This window comes from Taudactylus pleione, unplaced genomic scaffold (genome assembly GCF_031769625.1).
Source record: "Taudactylus pleione unplaced genomic scaffold, aTauple2 ptg000913l, whole genome shotgun sequence".
NCBI classification, from domain to species: domain Eukaryota; kingdom Metazoa; phylum Chordata; class Amphibia; order Anura; family Myobatrachidae; genus Taudactylus; species Taudactylus pleione.
In genome coordinates this window covers 1,659,340-1,669,845 of record NW_028285314.1, presented here as the reverse complement: position 1 = coordinate 1,669,845, position 10,506 = coordinate 1,659,340, and the positions used below count along the sequence as shown (strand labels likewise).

General features: G+C 46.8%; 1 protein-coding gene across 1 annotated transcript; it reads left to right on the top strand.

The window, feature by feature from the left end:
- Positions 1-3,551: 3,551 nt before the first annotated feature.
- On the top strand, positions 3,552-9,575 carry LOC148473769 (zona pellucida sperm-binding protein 3-like). Its single transcript, XM_088459556.1, has 8 exons — positions 3,552-4,055; positions 5,617-5,735; positions 7,243-7,346; positions 7,415-7,592; positions 7,667-7,787; positions 8,502-8,593; positions 8,668-8,798; positions 9,309-9,575. The coding sequence occupies exons 1-8, from the start codon at positions 3,567-3,569 to the stop codon at positions 9,548-9,550; spliced, it is 1,476 nt and encodes a 491-aa protein (XP_088315682.1). The 5' UTR covers positions 3,552-3,566; the 3' UTR covers positions 9,551-9,575.
- The last annotated feature ends 931 nt before the right edge of the window (positions 9,576-10,506 follow it).

Below are 10,506 nucleotides of genomic sequence, written 5' to 3'. Positions count from 1 at the left end.
GATGGCTCCACTCCGGTTAACTGGTCTCCCACAGTGCACTGCTGCCCGGTCATCAGGTGATCGGGCCCCAGTGCAGTATGGGAGATCACCTGTTCGGGAAGCCCGGAGAAGATCACCGGAGGCCAGGAGGATTCAGGTAAGTCTAATGAAGGGAGGGGGGGGTCCGCAATCGCAGGGGCGGGGCTTAGCGCCAGGGGGTGGGGCTTAGCGTCGGTGGGGGGGTAGTAGCGGTGGTCGGTCGGCGCATGCGCGGGCTCTTAGTCGCGGTATTTTTTCTGAAAATACCGCGACTAGAGTGCGGATGGGATCCGCAGGGACAGAGCTTTATCGCAAGCTCTGTCCCTGCAAGGGATTTATAGTAAATCCCTGTGATATTGCCTGAATTCGCAATGCGAATTCACTCGGTAATATCACACTACAATCCGCATTCAATATGCGGATTGTAGTAAATAGAGCCCATGGGGAGTAGGTGCAGGCAGGGACAGGAGACTTGGGGAGGAGGTGCAGGCAGGGACAGGAGACTTGGGGAGGAGGTGCGGGCTGGGAGCAGAAAGATGGGGAGAGTAGCAGCGGGCAGGAAGAGGAAACATCGGGAGAGGAGGTGCAGGCTGGGAGTGAAGACATGGGAAGAGGAGCAGCAGGCAGGGAGCGGAGACATCGGGGGAGGAGCTGCAAGCTGGGAATGGAGACATGGGGAGTAGGTGCAGGCAGGGATCGGAGACATTGGGAGTAGGTGTAGGCAGGGATCGGAGACATGGGGAGGGGGTGCAGGCAGGGATCGGAGACATGGGGAGGGGGTGCAGGCAGGGATCGGAGACATGGGGAGTGGGTGCAGGCAGGGATCGGGGATATGGGGAGGAGGTGCAGGCAGGGATCGGAGACTTGGGGAGAGGAGGTGCGGTCAGGAAGTGGAGACATCGGGGGAGGAGCTGCGAGCTGGGAATGGAGACATGGGGAGTAGGTGCAGGCAGGTACAGGAGACTTGGGGAGAGGAGGTGCAGGCAGGGAGTGGAGACATCGGTGGAGGAGCTGCGAGCTGGGAATGGAGACATGGGGAGGAGGTGCAGGCAGGGACAGGAGACTTGGGGAGAGGAGGTGCAGGCAGGGAGTGGAGACATCGGGGAAGGAGCTGCGAGCTGGGAATGGAGACATGGGGCTCTATTTATTCACATTATTTTTACTAAAATAAAGTGAAAAAGGGTGTTTTCACACCCTTTTCACATTATTTTAGTTTCACCTGTAGTTATTACAGGGCAATTGGAGTAGAATTAGTAAAATTCTACTCCAACCCCCAGTATCACTTATTTTTAGTAAAGCAGATCGCATTTCCCATAATTGTAATGGGAAATGTGATCCGACCACAGTTACTAAAAATAAATTGTAAAAAAATACCGGGGGAAGCCCTGTGATAATAACGCCACCTGGAGGTGGTGTTATCCAGGGTCTCCCCCGGTTACCGGGCTTCCACTCTGCTCTAACGGGGAGAGCAGAGCCGGAAGCCGGTACCAGTAATCAGCTGTGTGGTCTAAGCAGACCGCAAGCTGATTACTGTAAAAAAAAGAAAAAAAAAATTAAACATTTTTTTTTTACTTACCTGACTCCAGGGACCGGTGATCGGGCCTCCGGTGATGGCTCCACTCCGGTTAACTGGTCTCCCACAGTGCACTGCTGCCCGGTCATCAGGTGATCGGGCCCCAGTGCAGTATGGGAGATCACCTGTTCGGGAAGCCCGGAGAAGATCACCGGAGGCCAGGAGGATTCAGGTAAGTCTAATGAAGGGAGGGGGGGGTCGCGGGGGTCCGCAATCGCAGGGGCGGGGCTTAGCGCCAGGGGGTGGGGCTTAGCGTCGGTGGGGGGGTAGTAGCGGTGGTCGGTCGGCGCATGCGCGGGCTCTTAGTCGCGGTATTTTTTCCGAAAATACCGCGACTAGAGTGCGGATGGGATCCGCAGGGACAGAGCTTTATCGCAAGCTCTGTCCCTGCAAGGGATTTATAGTAAATCCCTGTGATATTGCCTGAATTCGCAATGCGAATTCACTCGGTAATATCACACTACAATCCGCATTCAATATGCGGATTGTAGTAAATAGAGCCCATGGGGAGTAGGTGCAGGCAGGGACAGGAGACTTGGGGAGAGGAGGTGCAGGCTGGGAGCGGAGACATCGGGGAGAGGAGGTGCAGGCAGGGACAGGAGACTTGGGGAGAGGAGGTGCAGGCTGGGAGCGGAGACATCGGGGAGAGGAGGTGCAGGCAGGGACAGGAGACTTGGGGAGAGGAGGTGCAGGCAGGGACAGGAGACTTGGGGAGAGGAGGTGCAGGCAGGGAGTGGAGACATGAAGTGCGGGCTGGGAGGGAGGGAGACACAGGGCAGAGGCTGTGGGCTGGAAGTGGAGCCAGCGTAGATTAAAGGGAAAACTATCACAATTTTGAAAAGATGACTCCTCATGCTGGTCATACGCTCTACAATTATCTGTCAGATATCTGTCCAATCTGTCTGGTGGGAAGGAAAATCTGGTCCGTTTTCTAGTGTTTGGGATCAAATTTCTATTGTCATTTGCTCCCATATATTACCAGGTTTTCATTCCAGCCAGCCAGATTGGACAGATATCTGACAGATAAATGTATAGTGTATGCCCAGCATTAGTAACCAGCCAGATTGGACAGATATCTGACAGATAAATGTATAGTTTATGCCCAGCATTAGTAACCAGCCAGATTGGACAGATATCTGACAGATAAATGTATAGTGTATGCCCAGCATTAGTAACCAGCCAGATTGGACAGATATCTGACAGATAAATGTATAGTGTATGCCCAGCATTAGTAACAAGCCAGATTGGACAGATATCTGACAGATAAATGTATAGTGTATACCCAGCATAAGAAAGACCAGTTTTTTGGAAGTGATACTTTAGTTAATGAGGCATGATGAATGAGGCATGATGAATGCCTCCGAACAATTCATTGAACTCGCAGCAAGTTCAAAACATAATTATCACCATCGATAATTATGCAATGATGAATAGACCCCTAAATGAGAGATTCACTGTTAAATTCATTCCTGTCAGATGGAAGGCATTATAGGTGGATGACTTAAAAAAAGTCAGTCTTTATTTCATTTAATTGGAAATTCCATGTACATAGGGGAAGATAATATACTAAGCTCTGGAGAATGTATAAATTAGAAAGTTATAAACTACCAGCCACCCAGCTCCTGTCATGTTTGAAAATATGACACCTAGGAGTTGATTGGCTGGTAGTTTATCACTCTCCAGTTTATCACTTTACACTTAGTATATATATATATATATATATATGTATGTATGTATGTATGTATGTATCTATCTATCTATCTATCTATCTATCTATCTATCTATCTATCTATCTATCTATCTATCTATCTATCTATCTATCTATCTAATCTATCCACCATATATTTGCTGAGAAAGGTGTTCAGGTGAGAGTGATCATTATCTGCCCCAGGTGGGGGTATTAGCAGCTGATGGGAGGGGTATAAAGGGCTGATCCCTGCACTCCTGTCCTTGTGTTGTGTGTCCTGCAGGCAGAATGGGGATGTGGGTGAGGTGGAGTTGGCTGCTGCTGCTGGTGGCTGTGCTGGTTGATGGCTCAGGATTTACCAGTGCTGGGGACCATGTCTTGGTTAGGCGCCAGTCAGATAGTTGGTGGAGGCATTACCAGTCCTCTGTGGGGGGATCTCCTAGAGGGTCTCATGTGGGGGCTGCTCAGCCTGTGTCTGGCTTGGGGTCTTCCAGATGGGGTGCTCAGCCTGTGTCAGGATGGGGGTCCCCTGTTAGGTATGATGGGGGGGCTGCTCACTCTAGACAGCTGCCACCACCCCAGAGCTCTCCTATCAGGGTACAGTGTGGTGAGGACACAATGGTGGTGACTGTGATGAGAGACCTGTATGGGAATGGGAAGCTGGTGAAGGCCTCAGATCTGAGCCTAGGACTCCAGTCCTGCAAACCTGGTTCCCAGAGCACCGATATAAGTGTGGTCTTTGAGATTGGCCTCCAGGAGTGTGGGAATGCAATAGAGGTAAGTGGGGGGGTTCCTGGCTGGGGTCTTATGGGATTATGCCTCATGTCTGTCTATTGTAGGGTCTCTTCTAGTTGCAGCTTATATATTATGAATTGTTGTAATGGTCTTTGCCCTACATGCAATGAGCAGCTCTGAGTACAATGCAGCTAATATAGAATAGTTGTGTTGAGCTTCTGAATGTGAGTAGGGGGCAGTGATGTAGGTACATATTCACGTGTGGGCATATTTATCACAATCCATATCTCTGATGCATTCACCCAATATTGCAATGCAATATTTAAATACATCAAGGATGTAGCAAAAATCACATGCAGGGACAGTCCTTGTGATAAAGCTCAATGCTAGTGTGTGAGCTCACTTCAGTTTTAACTGTATTGTCTTCAAAAATCTGGTGAGGTCTGTGCATGTGCTGCTGATTGGCCCTCCCTCCTTCCCAGCTTCGGCTGGGTACACACCTAAAGATTTTCTGTCCAACTAATTGATTGGTTGGAATGAAAATCTGGTAAGGTATAAAAGCAAATGACAATCAATTTGTCCCCAAACGCTGGAAAATGGACAAACCGTTTGAACAAATTGTTTAGCTGAAACATTTAACAAACCTGTATGACCATTTTCATCTGTTTTCTGGCATTTAGGAGCAAATTGCTGATCACAATTTACTCCCGTACGTTACCAGAGACCTACTGTCCGGAGGTGGTATCACAGGGCTTTCCCTGGTTTATTTTCACAATTTATTTTTAGTAAATTTCAGGCAGATCACATTTCCCATTACAAGTATGGGAAATCTGATCTGCTAACTAAAGATGTGAATTGTAGTTTTTCATGACAATTACTCCAATTGACCTTTAAGTAACACAAACTAAAATGTGATAAGGGTGTAAGAACCTTTCACACTATTATAGTAGAGATTATAGTAAATATGCTCCTTGGTGTCTAGTATATACTGCAATTCCCATACATGGGTACTGTGTTCTCCCCAGAAACTTTTTCCAGCCGGGTTCCATCAAGAAGTAGCCGGGTGGGGGCTTTCACAAAATAAGTCCTAAACCCTGACCATGTATGGATTTAAACTTAAAATAACATTTTATATATTCTCTTATTAGAGGCCCAGTTGTCTGATTATGAAAAAGCTGCAAAGTGTGTAGGATCTGGTCCTTTTTATACAGCTCCCAGACACTGTCCTCACTTGCAGGCTCCCAAAGTGCCGGGTGGTAGGCTTTCTTGCTGGGTGGTGCACCTGCCAAAAACAGCCTGGGAGAACACAGGGTACTGACAAGTTCCTCTACAATGCAGACACTTAATAAGTGAAATACCCTGGTGCAGATTGGTAATGTTACCCATAGGTGGCGCACCTTCTGCTATAACAAATGCTGAGAGAAGCATCTGACCTGAAGAGTCCCATTTATTTACCAGGCAGTAATGACCTGGAACATAATGTAGGGTCCTTTATATATACACTACAGTGACACAACTTGTATTCAGTCAGGGAGGATAACTGATCTGCATGTGGTACTTGGTGTCTGTAATAAATGGTTAATATTACTCTTCATGTCCTCAGATGACTGCAGACTATCTGATCTACATAACTAGTCTGTCCTACAACCCAAACCCCTCCAGCAGTGTCCCCATTACCAGGACCAATGCTGCGATGGTCCTCATCCAGTGCTTCTACCCCCGGTGAGTGTGGGTCAGAGGGAGGGTTGTAGCTTATTAATGAGTGGGAGCTGCCACACTAGTGACTCTCAGCCTTGGTCTGTGATGGAGCAGCTGGGCTCCTGTGTAATACAGGTTCTGGCTTCTGAGCTACTGTTGGCCTCAAATGTAGCGTTCTGACAATACAACCCCAGCTCCCCCAATGATTCCTCTGACCCCAGTATCAGGTCTGTTCCGTGTACAGATTAGGGCACCACCAGCGTATATCCTGTATAATGTAGTTATCTCCCTCCTGCACCAGCTATTATGCTGTATTGGTGACTGACATGTCCCCTCTGAGGCAGTGACGTTGGGATCTGACACCAGACATCTTCCACACTTCTGTGCACAAGGAGACGCTCAGATTAAGGCCTCCTTACTATACCCTGTACCAGGCTGTGTATTATGTCACTGGTGGTCATATCTGGGTTACTTACAATGACACACAGCCCATGTACATCACTTCTCATAACAAAATTGAGTTTCTATCAAATTCCTCATTATGGTCGACAGCTTATTGTGTTACAGGAACCCGATAGAAGTACATTAAAGCACTTGGGGGAAACTCTAATGAAAATCCTTATCGGCAATCATTGAACACATTTTTTGCATATTCTATTTGCGGGTTATTGTGTTACAGGGGCTGTTGCTCTGATAGCGGTGCCATACTGCAGTAATGTGCCTGGTGCAGCTCCTATTCCCTGCAGGCTGTATTGGGACTATATTCTCAGGGGCTTGGGAAGAATGGACGTCCCTCTTAGGTTAAGAGACATCTTCCCACTTGGTTTATAGACCAAATATCAGTTATTTAGACTTCACATAAGTGGATCAAAAAAATGTTGGTCATTAATTTGTAAGTGATTCATCTGCTGCTGTACCTAGTCCATTAGCTACTGTCTTATCTTGTGGCCGTTTTCTTGGTTAATGAGAAATGAATCTCACTATGGGGTCTAGTCATTAATTATCTGACTGATAATTAACATACTAACTCAATATGAGTAATTCCTCATTGCTCTGGTGAAAAGACGGCTAATATGAAAATAGTCTTTCTCAGCGGACAGCTTCCCTGCTCTCAGAGCAGTGAGATAAGTGCATATGTGTGACCTACAGATGTGACCCTGAGCACAAAGGGTCCAGCAGAAGAAACTAGATGTGGCAGAGGGACCCTTAAGGGTCCATCTTCACACCCGGCAAGATGGCAAATGCTCCCGCAGTCAAGCTCTGAAAATATTTTGTTTTTTGAAGCTTGATTAATACTGTCCCCATACTAGTGTATGTCGACAGTGGTCCATTCCATTAAGCAGGGGGTATCTGATTTCTCCTGCTTCACCCTCTCAATGAATGGCCTGAAAAATTAATCTCTATAATGGCATGTGCTTTTGTAGAAATTAGGAGATTCCCCCCCCCCCCCCAATATGGCAACACCTTTGATTTCTATTGGAACTTAATGTGACTCAACCCCCCCCCCCAACCACTCCCCTTTCTTGTGCAGACATGGTAATGTGAGCAGTGAGGCAATCAAGCCAACATGGATTCCGTTCCATTCCACCGTGTCCTCAGAAGAGAGGCTGTCCTTCTCCTTGCAGCTGATGACTGGTAAGTGAGGTGGTGGATATGATGGTGCTGGGTCTGGTTTGGTCTCTAACCCTCTGATTACCTTACAGATGACTGGAGCGCTCCCAGACCTTCCTCTGTCTTCCAGCTGGGGGACATGTTCTACATGGAGGCCTCTGTGGACACTCAGAACCATGTCCCTATGATGCTGTTTGTGGATAGATGTGTGGCCACGTTGTCTCCTGTTGTCCAGTCTGACCCTCACTATGACATCATTGCCTACAATGGGTATGTTATACCAGTGACTATCCAGCTGCTGTGGTCATGGCTCCACTTTCTGCTAAACCTGTCCTGTTGTGCAGGTGCCTGGTGGATGGTAAGCAAGAAGATTCCTCTTCCACCTTCACATCCCCAAGGTCCCAGCTAAACCAGCTCCGGTTCATTGTTGATGCTTTCCGGTTCACTGGGACAGATGACTCTCTGGTGAGGACCGATCCATTCTCCTGGTTACACCTTCTAGTGTGGGGGCAGGATGTTGAGTGGTATCTAGATGTATAAACCTCTAGGGGCATATTCATCACATGCAACACTTTTGAAGTTGTTATAGTATCACCTTAAATTGTTTTTTTTTCTCGTATTTATTAATCTTCATACATTGTGACAGTATTAGAGAGCCCTATCCTGGTGCAGAGCTGGAAGCTAAGTGGTAACTACTGCTATCACTGATTCTGGGTATGGACCCAGCCAGCATAATGCATGGCCATTGGTTATGGTGTGTATGCACCAGTATGGGCTGGTGAAGAATGTGGCCAAGGATCCCACTCAATTTTAAAAAAGTGCTGCAGTAGCCCATAGGGTACCGGGGCAAACCTGCAGAAAGCTTAGTGTTCCAGAGTCTTGGTGTTTCTTAATTTAGAAATGTGTGGGGTGGCTCCTGTGACATAAAAGGCAGTAACCTCCCTATGTAGCTTTATGGGATAGCAGATTGTGCAAGTAATCACAAGACATTCTGGTGATGCCCAATTACTCTGGTAAATATGCCCCTGATTAAATCGTGTGCTGTCAACAATTTGTTTAATGTAACCAATGGCTGAGACTAGTGCAAGAGAAGAACCTGGTGACTGGGTGCATCCCTAGCAGAAGCCCAGCACTCCCTTCTCCCAGCTCATCACCTAAACTGTAACTGTCTTGTCCTAGATCTATATCACCTGTTACCTGAGAGCTGCTGCAGCCTCTCAGACCCCAGATCCATTGAACAAAGCCTGTTCCTACAGCAAAGCCTCTAGAAGGTGAGACACTGTAGACCCCTGAGTTACGTTACTGGTGTAATGGGTAAGCTGGCTGACTTCTCCATTTCTCTTAGCTGGGCTGCTGTGGAGGGCGCCAGTAACATCTGCCAATGCTGTGACACTGGGAACTGTGCTGCCACCACTGGTCAGAGCAGATGGGGCATTGTGCAAGGAAGACCAAGAGGATTGGGGAAGAGAGATGTTGGTAAGTTCTTCATATGTGACCCAGTAATAGACTGCCAAGTCACTTTCACACTGCCAGGCTTCCATATGCCCTAAATGGAAGGTAATGTAGACACTGATATGAAGGACTTGTGTTTTAACTCTGAGGATCAAGATAGGCAGGTGACTAGGGTGCAGATAATTGTAGAAGGCTTCCCCTCATTGAACATGCTTGGGAGTTTCTTCGAGGCCTGTTTGAGCTGTGACCTGGTAAAGCCAATTTCGCTACCTGTAATAGTAGTTGGCACCTGCTTTGGCAATTGCATTTTAGAAAAGTCCTTGACACTACAAAGTCCCCAGCATGGCCATGACACTTGGTAAAGGATTTGTGTTCACACATACAAGGGTTAGCACTAAGTGGATGGTAAGTAGTCACAGGCAAGTGTAAACTTTTTACTACTGGCTTACACCTCATGTATCTCACTGGCTAAATGTCACACTTCTACTGGAAGTTCTGGCTACTTGTATTAAAGCCTAACCTCTCCCCCTGCAGGTTCTCATCCAGAGGAACATGGACTGGCCACACTTGGGCCTCTTCTGGTGATTGGAGCAGAGTCTAACCCAGTCCCTGGTGCAGCCCTTAGCCAGGCTTCCAGAATGACAGCAAGATCCAGCCCTCTAGAACTGTGGGTGTTGGTGGCCATTGTCTCCATCAGCCTGGTGGTTGTAGCTGTTGGTCTTGTGGTGGTTGGAAAATGTGTCATAAGTAGATTTTCTCACCAAGAAGCTGTATAGAAATAAAAAAAGTCTTCAAGAACCATTTCTGCATTCCTGTCCTCATGTATCCTATAAACCTGGTATAACATGTAATGGGGTAATGTAACTTTTTTTTATATAACACTTACAGTGGATCTCAGAATCTGTCTATAGCAACCCTGCCTGTTGGATATGTAATGCATTCTGAGAATCATAAATTTCGCTGTCCCGGATCTAAATCACCATGACACGTGGGATCCCAGCTGAGAAATTTTAGCACTGCAGGCTGAGGGTCAGGCTATAGGGGTTAAACCAATGCATAATGGTCCATCAGACATCTGAAGTGACTCCAGAGTATGCTCTGGGTCTCTGACTCAGCAGGTGTTGGGGTCAGATGCATAGTGATCTTGAGATATGGTCTCTCCATGTCAGCCTGGATGTTCTGTCCTGAACCACCATAAACTTGAGACCTCCAGTGTCTCTAATCACTGAAGAGATGCTTGTCCACAAATAGTGGTCCTCAAACAGTTCTTCCCATTGGTAGTCATGTTAATGCAGACACCAATCCTGCTATACCATACCCATCAGACTCACAACCCCTGTGCAGTGCTTCAAACATCATACTGGGAGGCAGGAGGTGACCTTTTGGTTTTAGTATTAAATCACTCTACTCTGCTTCACTATAGTTTTTGTTTTGCCACTTGCTAAATGAGCACTCACTTATTTATGAATAGTTACATATATAGCACCAGCATTCTACGATTGGGAAATGGTGGTAAAACAGGACTGGCTAATGCCAAAACACAATAAAATCTGTAGCACTAATTAAATGCCCATTAAATATATTGATCAAAACCCAGTTTGCAGCAATTATAGAGGAATCTGCAATCTCGGATCATAAAAACACAAACCACTTAATTGCACTAGACCAGATTTAGATTTTCTAATCGGCTTATGAAGTCTGGTTAACATGTTTGATTAAATGTTTACATGTA

Excerpts from the sequence above, each read along its gene's own strand:
- LOC148473769 (XM_088459556.1), top strand. The coding sequence starts at position 3,567 with ATGGGGATGTGGGTGAGGTGGAGTTGGCTGCTGCTGCTGGTGGCTGTG. Across the intron at positions 4,056-5,616 it reads AGTGTGGGAATGCAATAGAG|ATGACTGCAGACTATCTGAT; the intron begins GTAAGTGGGGGG and ends TCATGTCCTCAG. Across the intron at positions 8,594-8,667 it reads TACAGCAAAGCCTCTAGAAG|CTGGGCTGCTGTGGAGGGCG; the intron begins GTGAGACACTGT and ends CATTTCTCTTAG.